This window comes from Stylophora pistillata, chromosome 7, assembly GCF_964205215.1.
Source record: "Stylophora pistillata chromosome 7, jaStyPist1.2, whole genome shotgun sequence".
In the NCBI taxonomy this organism is placed as follows: Eukaryota; Metazoa; Cnidaria; class Anthozoa; order Scleractinia; family Pocilloporidae; genus Stylophora; species Stylophora pistillata.
In genome coordinates this window covers 21,742,708-21,758,241 of record NC_142525.1, presented here as the reverse complement: position 1 = coordinate 21,758,241, position 15,534 = coordinate 21,742,708, and the positions used below count along the sequence as shown (strand labels likewise).

Sequence of the window (15,534 nt, the reverse complement as noted above, 5' to 3'; positions counted from 1 at the left end):
TCCCAACGACAGCGGCCTAGGCGAAAATCACTAAATTGACCTGTATGGCATATACACTTAACCGGAACTTGCGACAGTTGTATCCTGAACACATCGAATTTAAAAAAAAAAAAGATAAGCACTCTCTAACGGTGTCTCCGATAACAAAAATTTTGCCTCATCATTAGAAAGAGCGTTTAATTAAACAAACCATTGATTATCGATCGAATTTTCTTGTCATATTTTGATCAAATGCCAAAAAAGGGTTCTTAAAGACTTGGTTTACCTTCGACATCCATTTTTGTTTTGCTCCTTCAAGAAAAACATTAGTTGCGCTGCAACTTTTGAATTCTTGTCCTTTGGAAAGCTTTCATCATAAAAATTGAAGGAGTTTTGTAATTTATTCTTGCCTCCTGATAATTTAAGCTTTGAGAAAATATGGTACGTAATCAATATATTTGTAGTTGGCTGAGCAAACAGAAAAATGAATTAATGTTTGAGACGTGCGCATTAATTGCAAAAATCTTTCGTTGTCATGTCAATCAAAATCTTGAAACGAAAGAGATATTTTTACATCAGTTTAATGACATCTCGTAATATCCGTCGTACGCTAATGTACTCTAATGGTCTTTATCGATTTTATCGTTAACTTTCCCGAAACGAGTATATGTGTTCATGCACGTCGAAAATTTTTCCTCTTTTTTATGACGTTTTTCAACTAGAGGGTCTTTTATCGAACTCTTCATTCAGTCTATTTTATTGTAATGTACTCTGATAGGAACCGGAAAACAGTTTATATTATGAGCTCTGTTTTAAAATTAAACGAACCAGCTCAGCCTAAAGTGATTATGTTACTTTCCTATAAATGTCAATTTTGAGTTGTGGCTTGACTTTTCGAAATCCAAGGTCACCATTTTGGGGCATACGTGTTTTTATTTATTTCTTTATTACGAATATTTAGACAGGGTAGCCCAGTTCAACAAATAGCTGGTTCATATGGGTTCTTGATTATTTTAGTTGAACATTCTTTTATCTGTGCCCTTAGTTTTTCTCTTTTCTGAAATGCCAACCACGAGAAAAGCTCTATAAATATGTACAATGTCAAGATAGTGTTCGGTGAACTACGCTGAAAACAGTTTAACTACTACATCCTATGTGGTCTTCGCAAACTAAACTTTCCATCTTGAAATTTTACCCAAATCAGAAAAAAAAAGGACAAAGATCATAAGAAACTACTTCATTGAATAAAATTACTTTAAGCTTCCTTTTTACATCAATTTAATGATATCTGGTAATATCCGTCGTCTGCTAACGTACTCTAATGGTCTTTAGCGATTTTATCATTAATTTTTCCCAAACGAGTATAAATGTTCATGTTCATTTGAGAACTTTAACATTATATAGCACTTGGAGCCTTGTTGCACGTCGAAAAATTTTCATCGGTTTCAAGACGTTTTTCAACAAAAGGGTTTTTCATCAACCTCTTCATTCAGTCAATTTAATTGTCATTTCTCTCTGATAGGAACTGGAAAACAGTTTATATCATCTGCTCTGTTTTCAAATTAAACGCACCAGCTCAGCTTAAAGTGATTTTTTTACTCTTCTACAAATGTCATTTTTGAGTTTTGGCTTAGTTGACCCTTAAATATTTCCCAAGAAAATAGCCTCAACTTTACTAATGCCTTTCTTCGAAATCCAAAGTCGCCATTTTCGGGCATACGTGTGACGTTCTTGATTATTTTAGTTGAACATTCCATAATCTGAGCCCCTAGTTTTTCTCTTTTCTGAAATGCCAACCATGAGAAAAGCCATATAAATATGTACAATGTCAAGTTAGTCTTCGATGAACTGCGCTAAAAATTGCATAAATAGCGCTATCTACTGCGAGGATCGTGTATCATACGTATTTATAAAGATTGCCAAATGCAAATCTACTGAGATAATTGCCTTAGGTGGCCTACAATCTTTCTCACTGCCTGTTTAACCCCTTGTCTAACTCCTCTTAATCTCCAGCAGTACAAAATTGGATTTAAAGATGAATTAAGTAAGGTAAGAGTGATTGCCAGTCGAACAGCTACGTTAGACGATGGGTTGTAACCGCGAGTGCCCGTTAAAACGATTGTACTTCCAAATGGAAGGTAGCAGGTCACCAGAGCTATCTGTACGTACAACCCCGTGAAGACTGTCCTTTTGTACTTGGCAATGTTGAAAGCACTCCTGCGTACGTTCGATTGGTTATCTTGATTAGTGCCTTGCACCTCATGACAATGTTTGCGTAGTTTAAGGAAGATCGTCAAGTAGGACATAGCTGAGATTGTAAGTGCGGAAAAAATGAAAGCGGACATTAAGTCGGTAATCAAAGCATGCTTCCAAAACCGTCTCAGGTTGGCGAGGGAAATGTTTAAAAGCCAAATCCAAATAATCATCGTGCGTGTTCGTCTGAAAGTTATTACATACTTGTAATTCAATCTCAAGCAAAGAGCACAAAGTCTGTCTAAACTTATTGCAGTTAAAATGAACAAGGAGACTCCACTTAGAACTTTACCGAGGATGTTATTGATGGTTACAAGAATGTAACAAAGCTGCAATCGCCGACTTGTAACTGAAAACAACTGGAAGGCAAACAGAGGTTGGGCAAAAACGCCAACACAAAAATCGGTAACCACCAGGCATTGATACATGAGTTTGGATGCTGGTTGAAGAGAAGAAATCTTTCGCAAGGCAAAAAAGACCACAGCATTTCCCAGAGACGCTGAAATGGCAAGGAGAGAGTTTAAAGCTGAAAGAAAAAATAAGAATCGGTTTCCTTGTGTTGAGGCAGCGCAGGGCACCAATCGTGTCATCTCGTGGAAGTCATTGAAAGTAAAATTCACCATCATTATAAAATTAGTTTTCCTAACAGGACTTTGATTATGTGGGATCAACTGCAGCAACAACAACCTCCTCAATACCGTAATAAATGTTTCTTTTCAAATAGAAAGAGATTCTAGCAATATCTATTTATTCAGCAGTTGCTATGAATGACGCGTTATTTAAATCAACAAGTATGATATCACGTTCGGCAAACAACGGCAAGTAATCACACCGCAGTATGACAACATTTTGAAGCCAACGATTAGTTTCATAAACCTTGATCCGTAAAGTCTCCGTTTATTGGATAACTAACACCTCTAACAACTCAACGAGTTTGCTAGACTATTTATTTGTGAGGCGTGCCGAAAAAGTTCATTTCTCATCGTGCTAGTCAAATATCATTCTTAATCAATTTAAGTTTAGATTTTGATGATATCAGGCTGTGTTCATTATTCCTTCCATTGATAAATTTTCTCGGACTTCCTCCTAACTTTTGAGGAAAGTAATGGAAGTAGATAAACAAATTGATAAGTCGTAATCTTATATTACGTTGGTACAATTTTAGACTTTACGAATATGTAGCCATGGCCAGCCGCAAAACCAAGTAATTTGCTTCAAGTTTAGGATCAGTTCGTTTGGTACTCAAAAATAATAGATTTTTGCGATAACTACCTCAAAAGTTTAAATCAAGGAGTGTATTAGAAATAAATAGATCAAAAGCACCCGCAAAATAAAGCGTCAGTAGTTCAGGAGAATACTAGCGACTCGTTTTTCATCGATACCAGTTTGTAAGGGGGGTATGAACAACAAACCATGTTTTTCTTTTCAGTGCCCCGTTAGGAAGCTTCTTCAAACTTTTTTCTGGACAAAACTTTTAATCTGAAAAAAAAGCAGTTTCTTAACATTTGTTAGGGATAATGTTTCGAACCGGTTGACATATTATACAGATTTTTCAACCCTCATCATTCTGTCTACGCCCCAAAGTGGTGTGTTCTCAGATCAAATTTAGTAAGATTTGCTTGTTTCTTCCATTGCGTCAGGTACGTAGGGTAAAAAGAAGTGCATTTACATATTACGTCATATCTAAAAGATATGAAGATTAGCGGCTATAAAACCTCTCTTGCTTAGACCACGTGGTATTCTGGGTAACAATTAAATTGGACGAGGCCTGGTTTGAACAGTTGTTTTCTTAACAGTACAAATTTTTTTTTACCGTATCAAGCGGTCGCCCTGTACATGTATAAGCAGTTGGTTGTCATAGTCCCGAACTGTTCCCCCTCTGTCACTAAAAGTGATTGATTGGTCACCTCACGGTTAAGCGGACCTGGTCTCCTTTGAGTAGGTCCTAATGTGTATCAAGCGGTCATCCCGCCATTCCCCGTGGGTGGCCGCACAATAAAAGTTGACCGCTTAATACTATGTATTTATTGACTGAGTTTGGTCTAGCCGGACGGGAAAGCATTTGGTTCGAGGTCATGACGAACGGACCGAGTGCAGCGAGGTCCGTGCTTCATGATCAAGAGCCAAATATTTTCCCGTCCGGCCATACCAAAGTCAGTCAATAAGCTTTTATCATGTGACCACTAGTTGTTGAAAATTTCAACCTAAATAGGGCGCGATAGACGGGCACACGTGTGTCAACTTAACGGCCTGCTCCCAGTTGGCTTGTTAGCTCAATTGGTAGAGCGCTGCACTAGTACTGCAGAGGTCAGTGGTTCGAATCCCGTACAGGCCTGATTTTTTTCAGGTCTAATTTTCTCTATTGCATAAATGGTGCTCTCTACTGCGAGGATCGTGTATCATACGTATCTATAACCGCAGTTCAAAATATATGAACTTCATATATTCATCGTATCTGAGATGTCTATTGTTTACGTCCACCAACACGGCGGCAATGACGTAACGTGCAAACCACCTATTCTTTGCTTAAGTCATTAGTCTTTGCCCTAACAACAATCTTCTCAAATCTAATTTGGCGGCTATTCAAGCAGGCATGTCTTTCATTCTGGTTGACACTCCCAATTTTGCATAAGAGCTTCAGAAAATCACTGAAAAATAACCTAACCACTCTGAGGTGCCCATGTCGTCATCAAAGACTTCAAGAAGCCTGAACAGAAAATCTAGTAACAAACTATTAAAAAGTGTAAGTACAGAATGACGGAGTGTTACCCAGTAAACAAATTACAACTATTTTTTGCGTAAGTCATTAGTTTCTACCATAACAATAATATTCTCAAACCAAATTTGGCGGCTATTCAAGCAGGCATGTCTCTCATTCTGGTTGATGCACCCAATTTTGCTTAGAGGCTTTAGAAATCGCTAAAAAAAAGCTTATCTGCTTTGTGATGTCCAAGTTGTTAACAAAGCCTTAGCGAAGCCTTGCAGCGGGACATTCAAGTTTGCCCAAATCTACAAGCACTCCAGCCTTTACTATCGATGTAATAAAGCATTGTACTCATTAACGAAATTCACGCAGCTAATAGAATTATAATCCACCCAAGAGGAGTAAATGCTATTAATATTAGACAGAAAACAATGTCATCTACCTTGGTTTAAAAACTGCGATAATTGTTCTGTGCTATAGTTCCCAATCAGCATGAGGTTTGAACATTGGATTCTGTTAAAAAGGACTGAACAGAAAAGCTCGCTGCTTATCCAGCAATTGTTGGAACAGTACTTACACCTTCCCCTATAGTCACTTTTTCGTTTTTGAAGTCTTTAATAAACCATAAGATAAAAGATACATATCCTAGGTTACATAAACGAAAAACTGTGTAATGAAAAATTACAATAATATACTATGGCCAAAATTAAATTATGTAATTATAACAGGTTGTGTTCAAAAATTAGTCTATTTACAAATGTGGTCATGAATCGTTCTGTGTTAATCTTTGGGCGGAGGCAAACCTTGCGACGTAAATGCTCCATGCAGCTGCCAAATTCCTTCAAATGAAAATCTTCATCACAACTTTTCAAACATCTCGTAAAATAGGTTAGTTTAGTTAAGAATTACTCACAACGTGTAATTCAGTTGAACCAACAGGCAGCTAGCTCTGCTCCGTTGGACGAGTGTTTATGATACCATTCCTTCTTCTCGCTTAGCTGAACCTAGCCTCAGGTTGTCTATTTTTTTTTAATCTTTTCTACCATTTCTTTTGTTTATAATTCTACTCTACGTTACTTGTGGTTAATTTTTTTTTTCTGGCTAGCTTACATTTCGTATTTCTGGCCATTTCTAGTCAAGCCTGCAAGCCCGTTCAAGACGACATTAGGTTACAAAGTAGGAATACGTGAGTCAATATCTACCAATTACTGCAGGTCTTCCTCAATTTTCCATACTTTAACAATATAGCAGTTACCCGTAAATCCAGTCATCAAACATACGCATTCGTGACTCTATATGTTCACCTTGGACAGAATTTAAAAGGGTGACTGCAAACTTAACTGTGGTAAAAAATACTACTACATCCTATGTGGTCTTTGCAAACTAAACTTTCCATCTTGAAATTTTTTTACTCAAATCAGAAAAAAAAGGACAAAGATCATAAGAAACTACTTCATTGAATAAAATTACTTTAAGCTTCCTTTTTACATCAATCTAATGATATCTGGTAATATCCGTCGCCTGCTAACGTACTCTAATGGTCTTTAGCGATTTTATCATTAATTTTTCCCAAACGAGTATAAATGTTCATGTTAATTTGAGAACTTTAACATTATATAGCACTTGGAGCCTTGTTGCACGTCGAAAAATTTTCATCGTTTTCAAGACGTTTTTCAAACGGAAATATGGTACGTAATCAATATATTTGTAGTTGACTGAGCAAACAGAAAAATGAATTAATGTTTGAGACGTGCGCGTTAATTGCAAAAGTCTTTCGTTGTCATGTTAATCAAAATCTTCAAACGAAAGAGATATTTTTACATCAGTTTAATGATATCTGGTAATATCCGTCGTCCGCTAATGTACTCTAATGGTCTTTATCGATTTTATCGTTAACTTTCCCGAAACGAGTATATGTGTTCATGCACGTCGAAAATTTTTCCTCTTTTTTATGACGTTTTTCAACTAGAGGGTCTTTTATCGACCTCTTCATTCAGTCTGTTTTATTGTAATGTACTCTGATAGGAACCGGAAAACAGTTTATATTATGAGCTCTGTTTTAAAATTAAACGAACCAGCTCAGCCTAAAGTGATTATGTTACTTTCCTATAAATGTCAATTTTGAGTTGTGGCTTGACTTTTCGAAATCCAAGGTCACCATTTTGGGGCATACTTGTTTTTATTTATTTCTTTATTTCGAATATTTAGACAGGGTAGCCCAGTTCAGCAAATAGCTGGTTCATATGGGTGCTTGATTATTTTAGTTGAACATTCTTTTATCTGTGCCCTTAGTTTTTCTCTTTTCTGAAATGCCAACCACGAGAAAAGCTCTATAAATATGTACAATGTCAAGATAGTGTTCGGTGAACTACGCTGAAAACAGTTTAACTACTACATCCTATGTGGTATTCACAAACTAAACTTTCCATCTTGAAATTTTACTCAAATCAGAAAAAAAAGGACAAAGATCATAAGAAACTACTTCATTGAATAAAATTACTTTAAGCTTCCTTTTTACATCAATTTAATGATATCTGGTAATATCCGTCGTCTGCTAACGTACTCTAATGGTCTTTAGCGATTTTATCATTAATTTTTCCCAAACGAGTATGAATGTTCATGTTAATTTGAGAACTTTAACATTATATAGCACTTGGAGCCTTGTTGCACGTCGAAAAGTGACAAACGGCTTTTTCGGAACCAGCTCACGTCAATCCTTCCGGCCCCGCACACGTCAGCTTTTCCAATGGTTTTCTATGGGATTGCTCGAGCGAGACTGGATGGGTCATTTGATAAAATACAGTTTTGAATATATGAGTCGGGGTTCTTCCATTTTAAATCTTGCCATATTTTGATTAGTCTAGCTGAGTTTCTCATTCAGTTCGTTTTCTTTGTTTTATCCATTTTGCTGTGTTTCTTTTCCTTTCTTGCTGTGTTTGGTGGTCTTTGTTTTCTCCCTCTTGTTTTATTTCTTCCTCTTCCATTTTTCCCTCTTGTTGTATTTCTTCTTCTTCCACTTCTCCATCTTGCGGTGTTTGTTTGCCTTCTATTTCTTCATCACCGTTCTCTTCGTCTGTTTGGATTTTTTCAACTACTCTTTCAAAATGACTCATATCACCTGTCGTTGGCGAACGACAATTGTACTCGGCTGGTTCGATATTTGTATATTTTAATCACTTTATTCGCTCGCGATACTCCAAAACTCAACTCGACTCGCTGTTGAAAAACACTCGCCCCTGGCCCATAGCAACGAACCAACCTATCAATTCACATAGTAATGCAAAAAATAAATAGATAAATAAATGTACAGGAAGCGGGAGGGACATCACCAGAAGTTCTTCTTCTCCGGAAAAAACTTCTTTGTCGTCGGACAGATGTACTTTGTCGTCGGAATAGAGGATATGTGGTATATTATACCTTCTTCGTCTTCGTCTGCTAAGTGTATTGGTTTTCCGCTTTATTTGTATTTTGCTTCGTGCATCTCCATCTTGAAAACTGGCTTTAACAAATTCTTGTTCTTGAATAGCGTCATCATCTGTTTCACTCAATGGTGCCTCTTCAACAATATCTTTTTCAGTTGTCCTTTTTCGTCGTTTTTTGTCCTTTTTCGTGATTGAGCCTTCAGGTGTTTTCTCCATTTTTGTCTACTCCTCTTGATTCAAGTCACTTTCTCCGGTTGTGCTGTGGGGCGGTTCTCCGACCATCATGTAACCAACTAGCAAAACGATAGCCCATAATGGAACCACATCTTGGAATCACCTACCAATTAACAAACTGGAAGTAAATAAAGAGAATAAATACTTCACCACAATTTCAATACTCTGTTATTGATACAGATGAGCTTAGACTTTTTCACTGAAATTGTATTGCCTCTTTGGTCGAGGGCGATCAAAACAATGAGAGTGTATTAGGAAAAAATTTTGGAAAGTTGACAATAGAGTGTTCATACAATTGTTTTGCCATTTTGCAGCTAACGGTTCATTCCATTGAGACTCTCTTACAACTGAAGAATCCGTTTGAATGTAACTGTATTTTTAACATATCCAATTCAAAATTGCTGTTGGCTTTTCAGTATATGCCGCTTTGCTTCCTTTCTCAGTTTCATTTTTGAGACAATCACTGAGCATGTAAACCAAACAGCATACATGAGTTGCATTTGACTCAGCTCGTGAGTGAACACAAAATTTATAGTGTGGTGCCAATTTCGTCGACACGTCGACAGTGGTGAAGCAAGCAGCGTGGAAGAAGATTCGTATGCAATCAAACGGTGTTTAGCGCGTCTTTCATCAAGCCATTAGGGACTTCAAGCAAACCACGACGGCTACGGCAACGAGAACGTGGAATAACAATAGATCTAATTGGCAGAACAATAGCCCAGCACGTGCGTTTTAAAACTGTACATTTCTTAGCCGTCCTTTGCAAAACAACAACGTGAAATCACAAAATCTGCGTCGTCTTCGAAGCGAAACCGCGGTGGCAAATTATTTTAATTTATAATTACGTTTGGAAGTCAACGCTACTTTTATGCGTTATGTTGAGTTTGAGGTCTGGCGCCCTATGAGACGGTAAACACATGCAGCCATTTTCGAAATTCTGACTAAAAGTAGAAACTCATTTTTTAATCGACGTCTTCCGTGGCGTTGCAGTCGTGACTGCTTAAAGTCCCTAATATCAAGATAGAGTATTGCGGTGAACTTCAACTCCTAACTTTTGCGCCAACAGACATGATACACACCGGCGCGCACATCATTACAAACAAACTTAGCCATACACCTCATGTAAAGCTTCTCTTGAAAGCTCTAAACAACAAATTTGTCGTCTATGAGTTAATTTTTATCTTATCTGTAGAGTTTTAATTGGCTCACGCTGAATGAAATTTGACAATAAGAGTCATCGGTTAAATTCATAGAATGTTAATGATCGTTTGAAAAAAGAAATAGCTTTTGAGGTTATCAACTTTCGTTTAACATTTTATGTAGTCGAGAGTTAAAACTCTGAGCATAGCGTTGTGCTGGCTATAGTAAGAAAATTAAAATAAACAGAAAGCAAAACTCTTTAAAAATTATCATAAATTGTCAGATACAAAATGGTCGGATATTGGAAATTAGCAAATTGCAGCTATTCTCTCTTTGCCTCATTAGTCTTGGTAGGATCGGACATCTTAGTTTTCTACACAACTTTACCATAAATTTAGCCTTCTCAAATACAATTAAGGGACTATTCAAGCTGGCACGTCTTTCATGCTGGTTGATGCACCCAATTATGCTTGGGCTTCAGCAAATCACTGAAAAATGGCTTACTCTGAGGTCTCCATGTTGTCATCAAAGCCTTGAAGAAGCCTGGACAGAAAACCTTGTAACCGATTATTGCATAAGAGCTACAGAAATTCACTGAAAAATAGCTTCTCTACTAATAGGTGTCCATGTTGTAAGTTATCGAGTTTTTATGCCAGCGCTAAAAATCTATAAAATTCAACGTAGAAACTGTGAAATCTTGCTGCGCTCAGAAAAGCGTGAACAGTACCAGTTCTCATTCAATTGACCATAATTAATCAATTGTTCTTACGTCATATCTGTAATTAGTGTCAAACTGTAACCGTCACCTATCATATCCTTTTCTGTAGTTGTTATCTACCAGAACTTTTCGAAGGGGATTAACCTTGTAAAAGGCGAATTCCTCCCAAGCCAATCGTTGTAGTAGATTACGTGAAAGACATAATTCATAGCATTACCTAATCCTTTGTACATTAGGCTTAAATAGAGCTGTTTGGTAGAGCTTTCTTTGGTCAAGCAAGCCAGGTCAGTTCTGGTAAAAAGGTTCAGTAGCGTTTGCAGAATAAATCTACGTTGGAGCCAACCTTGTCGTTGTCAGTCGTAGTCAACAGCCGTAATAGATCCCAGCCTCCCCGCAGCCAGCGAGTGCCCCCAGGAAAGCCTTTTCCCAGAGGAAGTTTATAGAGTTGTTCCCGTCCGTCCGTTTATTTGTGAAGGCAAAATCCTGTTTTCACAGTTTGACATATAATACGAACGGACATTCTGTTCATTTCTCGTACTGAGTTCGGGAAAAAACGAAACTCGCAGGATATATATACCCTTATTGGATGGTTTAACACATAGCATGCGCATATATTTCGCGAGTTGCGTTATTTTTCCGAGTCTTAATTTACATTTATGGCTTTCCTGTTTGACTTTGTAGAGTTGCACTTTTTAAATCAATTTTGATGCCTAGCTGAGTAAAATAAATTTTACCAATAAAGCAGTGAAAGCTTTCATTGTTATAAGATAAATTGCTGCCGCGATATTTCACTGGAGCGATATACCATGAGGATGTACACCAATGGCATAGCGTTGTAGAGATATTCCGTTGGACCAACATACCGCTGAGACGATATATCGCTGGGACTATATATCACTGTAAAGAGATTATTTTGGGTGATAAATCGCAAGAAAACTCCTGTCTCGTGGATTTATCGTTTTCATCTGGGGATAAATGCGCGGATGTAACAACGTATCTTTTAGAAAGAAAGTGCAATATCCGACTATAATCGTTTGCATCTCTTTTTCATAATACTTTATTAATAAATTTCAGAAAACCCATTCAAAACCGTAAAAACCAAAAATTGATAACCATAAACAGTCTTTATCATATCACGTGTCGTGTGATTGTAAAGCAATGATTAATAACCTGTAGAACCCTATATTACATACCAGATATACTTGAAAACCGAGATTGTTGAAAACAGAATTTACGTCTGTCTCAAGAGTTTGGTCTGGTATGCGTTGAAGTCACACACGCCACTTCCCTTGCGAACGTACCAAATTAGATATTGTCTGATATGTAATTTCATTATCATAAAAATGTGGAAGAAACGTTTCCGGACAAAAATCACGAAAAAATCCTGATGCTTTTACAAACCGTATCTCATTTTATAATCTCTTATTATCGAATAAAAGCACTTATAAAACGAAAGAACGGTTTGGCTCGATAGATTAATCTCTACTTTGTGGTTTTGTTGTCTTGGAATTTCCTAATGATGTCAATATTTCAAAAGACGCGCTTGAAAAACAATTTCAAAACGCATTAAGGTGAAACCTCGAGGGTATGTACTGAGTCTATATTAATGTGATACTTAGCAATAAATTTCAGTCTCGTTTTTGTCGCGTTTCGAAACCCATATCATTAAAGAAAGTCAGTTTCGAACCCTTAAAGTTACGAACCCGTATGAATATTCTTTCCTTATTTACCTTGCATTAGTGTAACAAAAGCTCAGAAAAAAATCGATTTTTCATTTTCGACCAGCGATACCGAGGCTTCAAAGTTGCAACTATCAGCAGTGAAACAACATGGTAAGAATTGGGACTTATCGTCATGTTATAGTTTTTTATCACATGTAATTTAGCAGCTGTATGGTCTGGTCACAAGCTTGTTTTAGTTGTGCTAGGGGAACATGCTACCTTCCTTGTTTCTGCTTCAAAAATTATTAACTCCAGTTTAAGACGAAAATCAAAGACAGCACTAATGAGTAGCAGAGACCGTTATTATCTATTATAGAATCAAAGTTATAACTACTGACTCCGAATTCTATATATCGTTTTTGACAGGCTTATCGTTGTGGATGTTATTTAACTTGTTTTGATCGTTGCTACCGTCACCATCTTAAATGTTTCAGTTGTTGAAGGTAATTCCTTTTTCAGGGATCATTACAGGCTAAGTACTCTGATGTTTATAACTTCCTCTTGAATTAATTGTAATCTGCTCAACAAGGCCGAAATGCACACCACCGTAATTGAAATAATTGCGTAAAAATCCAAGACGAAAAAATAAGGAACCATGGGAGGCGCTAGAACAAGCCATTCAATCGTTAACCATTTTGAAAAAGGGCTTTATGCTGGCTTGATTTAAAATCTTGCCTTTAAAGTTTACTCCACGCTTTCAAGTTAAAGAAATAAAACACTTACTCTTCGAAGTATATATGCAGCAACTCAAGGTTAATGTATGGGAGAGTAGATCAAGTAAGGTTTCCTGTTTGTGAGTGCAGATCAGGCAATAGGAGTAAAGGTAGACTTCAGTGTGATTTGCGATCAATTTTTCGATCCTATTTCAGGGTGCACACACTGGGTTTTGACTGTATATATTTGTTGATCTAATTTTTAGGTAACTGCTGTTAAACATGGAGCAGGTGTTCCCGATGGAGTCGGTGGTTCACTGGAAAAGCCTGGAAGAACTGCAAGGATCGGTAATTATCGATTGCTTATCGCTACACTTCGAAACCGCAAAAAAGGGCTTTTATTGAAAAAGATTCTTTTGAAAACTGATCCGTAAGCAAGCTGACCTAGACCTCAGTTAACAAAGCTAGAAAGCCAGTCACCTAATCAAAAGAACACAATCAAAATAACCGCAAATATGTATTATGAAAAATGATAACAAGTGCAACTCGCATAACTGAACTGACCGCGACTGAGACAAGGTTGAATTAACCACGAGCAGGCTTCATTTCAAACCTCAATAGCAGAACTCAGAGAGCAAAGCCAGCTGAATGCCGAAGTCCAATTAAAACCTCCCGCATTAAGTCTCTCATAAACCTATTCGAAAAATTTGTACTAATCGCAAGCAGCATGTTAAAATTGTTATTTAAGTCTTCACTTAATTATTTTGCAGCTCTATTGAGCTGGGTTACACAGGTGGAAGTTGTCAGCTCTGTCGCAGCACATGTTGGCTGACCAGCAAAGCTTACCAGTGCAGATGTTTTGGAACCGGATCCTGTTAAAATTGATCGGCTGGTAACATTGCAGCTTCCAACTTAAGATGGTTTATAAACTTTTCTTAAAGTTCAACAGCTCTAATAACATGAAGTGGTGAAAGTAAACTTACCCGCGCGAGCTTTGTAATTGAATGAAAAATCATTTTCTTCGGTGACTTGAATCTCGTTCTGTTCAAAGCCCTTTACTTAATTACGATAGCCACCAAAGTTTGACCACTGATGCCGAAAATTAATGAATGAAAAATAACAAATCAAATTTAAGTGCTCTCTCGTTTTAACAGGTCGGCATCAAAGCACAAGCAGTAACAATGACAAAGATAACGATGATGATGAAGACGATGATAATGACGATGATACTAATGATAACGCCAGTCGGCAGACTGTGTTTGCATTAAAAGTGAAATTTATTTCCTTACCACAAGTTGAAGCAATGTCGCAATCTGATTGGCCAAGTTGTCGTTGTCGATAAGAGTACAGACAACGCTAAACCATTGTCGATTTGTTGAACAATCGACATAAAAGGAACTTAATGCTTTGTTACAAAAACCGACGCGTCGATGTTACTTCACAAATTTTCAAGGTTATAGGTAGTGAGCAGTTGTAAAATTTTTCATTTATTCTGAAAAAATGGGAAAACTTTCACTGAGTCATCAAAACACCGAAGCAAAATTTGGTATTTATCTGACTCTGCGTTGTGTTTTGTTCTCTGTTACGTCCTCTGTTCAATAGTCCATAACGCGTTTTTATTGAAACCTTATCATAAATCTTTTAAAAGTCAAATGTGAACATATTCCTTTTATGTGGTTTCGCAAGCCCTCTGTCTTGAAATTGGGAACCGAGCAGGATTAGTGGCATCATACGGAAATCCCGGGACATTGCTAAAGTCGCTTGGTGAATACCCAAAGGCCAGAGAATATTCCGAAAACGCTCTTACCACCAAAATTGAAATCAAATCAAGCATGGAATTATATCAACCTTGGAGATGTTTGTCGATCGTTGCGTGAATTCAAAGTTGCTGACGAATATTATGAGAGGGCAGTGCTCTTATCCAAACATATTGGACAACGTTTAGCAAGGTTATGAAGCCTTCTTAGCTACTCACTTTCAAAGTTTTTCGAGGGAGCTTTCAAAGAAAGTTATCAATACGCTTTTCAATGCATTCAACAATATGAAGAATTGCATACATTTCTTGATGATAAGGATGACTTCAAAACATCATTTCTAGAGGAGCACGGTACCCTTCCCTTTGAGCTGTTAAACAATTTACTTTCCTTTGCCGGAAATTTTCGCCAAGCTCTGAACATCGAAGAATTAGGACGAGCTAGCGGCTTGTCAGCCTTGATGTTTGATCAGTATTGTTTTACAACAGATACCTCATTCAATTCATAGTCATGGACTAGAATTGAAAAAATTATTGAGAAGGAGAGTGGTTGTGTATTTCTGTACATTTCGTATCTCCACCATATTGATGGCCACGTGCGTATGTTGATCTTGAAAGCCAGCAGACCCTCATAATTCAGAAGAGTAAAACTAGACGAAAACGATTTTGGGATAGGGTCAGATCTAGATTTGAATGAGTTTTTATCGAAGGCTTTTCGGGGTTTTGGAGTTTTAAAGGACGAGGAGTGCGAAGATGGATCTTTACATGTTAATGAGCAGCAACGTAATTCCTCCGAGCAAGAGATCTCCGCAGGTTCGCGGCTTTTAGAGGAAGACGACGAAGAGGAAGAAATTTCAAGTCTTTCTTTATGTCACAAAATCTGCATTGCCCCGGGGACTAATTTACTTGAGAAGCCCGAAATCATCATCGTTCCTCATAAGAGGTTATACAGAGTTC

General features: G+C 37.3%; 1 protein-coding gene and 2 long non-coding RNA genes across 10 annotated transcripts; 1 reads left to right on the top strand and 2 right to left on the bottom strand.

Annotated features, from left to right (window-relative positions):
* Positions 1 to 1,154: 1,154 nt before the first annotated feature.
* On the bottom strand, positions 1,155 to 3,625 carry LOC148727081 (histamine H2 receptor-like). The gene has a single exon (XM_088728232.1). It carries the CDS (start codon positions 2,856 to 2,858, stop codon positions 1,911 to 1,913), a length of 948 nt encoding a protein of 315 aa, XP_088584358.1. The 5' UTR covers positions 2,859 to 3,625; the 3' UTR covers positions 1,155 to 1,910.
* Positions 3,626 to 4,676: 1,051 nt separating this feature from the next.
* Positions 4,677 to 14,382, top strand: LOC148727079 (uncharacterized). Of its 8 annotated transcripts, none has more exons than XR_015989865.1 (4): positions 4,677 to 5,824; positions 6,072 to 6,122; positions 12,538 to 13,172; positions 13,595 to 14,112. It is a non-coding gene; the product is annotated as an uncharacterized LOC148727079 (long non-coding RNA). The 8 variants fall into 8 exon arrangements; XR_015989859.1 differs by having other exon boundaries at positions 5,361 to 6,122; positions 12,538 to 12,614; positions 13,091 to 13,172; positions 13,979 to 14,382; XR_015989864.1 differs by having other exon boundaries at positions 5,379 to 6,122; positions 12,538 to 12,614; positions 13,091 to 13,172.
* LOC148727080 (uncharacterized) lies at positions 7,110 to 10,527 on the bottom strand. The gene is made up of 2 exons (XR_015989867.1): positions 10,237 to 10,527; positions 7,110 to 8,695 (listed from the first exon to the last, which is right to left on the bottom strand). It is a non-coding gene; the product is annotated as an uncharacterized LOC148727080 (long non-coding RNA).
* Positions 14,383 to 15,534: the final 1,152 nt, after the last annotated feature.